Raw genomic sequence first — 437 nt, 5'->3', positions numbered from 1 at the left:
CCGCCGCCCGCACTACAGCCTCCCCTCCCTGCTGCAGGCTCTACCTCAACGACAAGGAGCTGAACATCGTGTCGTACGCGCTGCTGCGCTCCGTGCTGGACTACCAGACGGCGGTGGTGCGCGGGGACTTCGCCGCCGCGGACCGCGTGCTGCCCACCGTGCCCTACGACCAGCGCTCGCGAGTCGCGCACTTCCTCGAGAAACAGGTCTCTCCGCTCGCTTCAAATCGCGAATTTTTTCAATCCGTCTCGTAATGTTATAACCGGTGAAGTCCGTATGGATGTATGGGCGTGCAGGGGTTCAGGCAGCAGGCGCTCGCCGTGGCCACGGAGCCGGGCCACCGCTTCGAGCTGGCGCTGGCGCTGGGCGAGCTGCAGCGCGCGCGCCAGCTGGCCGAGGAGCTGGCGGCGGGCGAGGCGAGCGAGGCGGGCGAGGGC

The 437-nt window shown here is 68.2% G+C and overlaps 1 protein-coding gene across 1 annotated transcript in view; it reads left to right on the top strand.

Moving 5' to 3' along the window:
* beta'COP (coatomer subunit beta') overlaps positions 1 to 437 on the top strand; it is an 8,915-nt gene that overhangs the window by 6,923 nt on the left and 1,555 nt on the right. Inside the window, exons 12-13 of the mRNA XM_013308524.1 lie at positions 38 to 206; positions 297 to 435. Coding sequence (XP_013163978.1) covers positions 38 to 206; positions 297 to 435 — 308 coding nt within the window. The remainder of the gene's footprint in view (positions 1 to 37; positions 207 to 296; positions 436 to 437) is intronic.

Source organism: Papilio xuthus, unplaced genomic scaffold, assembly GCF_000836235.2.
Source record: "Papilio xuthus unplaced genomic scaffold, Pxut_1.1 DF827870.1, whole genome shotgun sequence".
NCBI lineage: Eukaryota > Metazoa > Arthropoda > Insecta > Lepidoptera > Papilionidae > Papilio > Papilio xuthus.
This window is presented reverse-complemented; position numbering and strand designations above follow the sequence as displayed.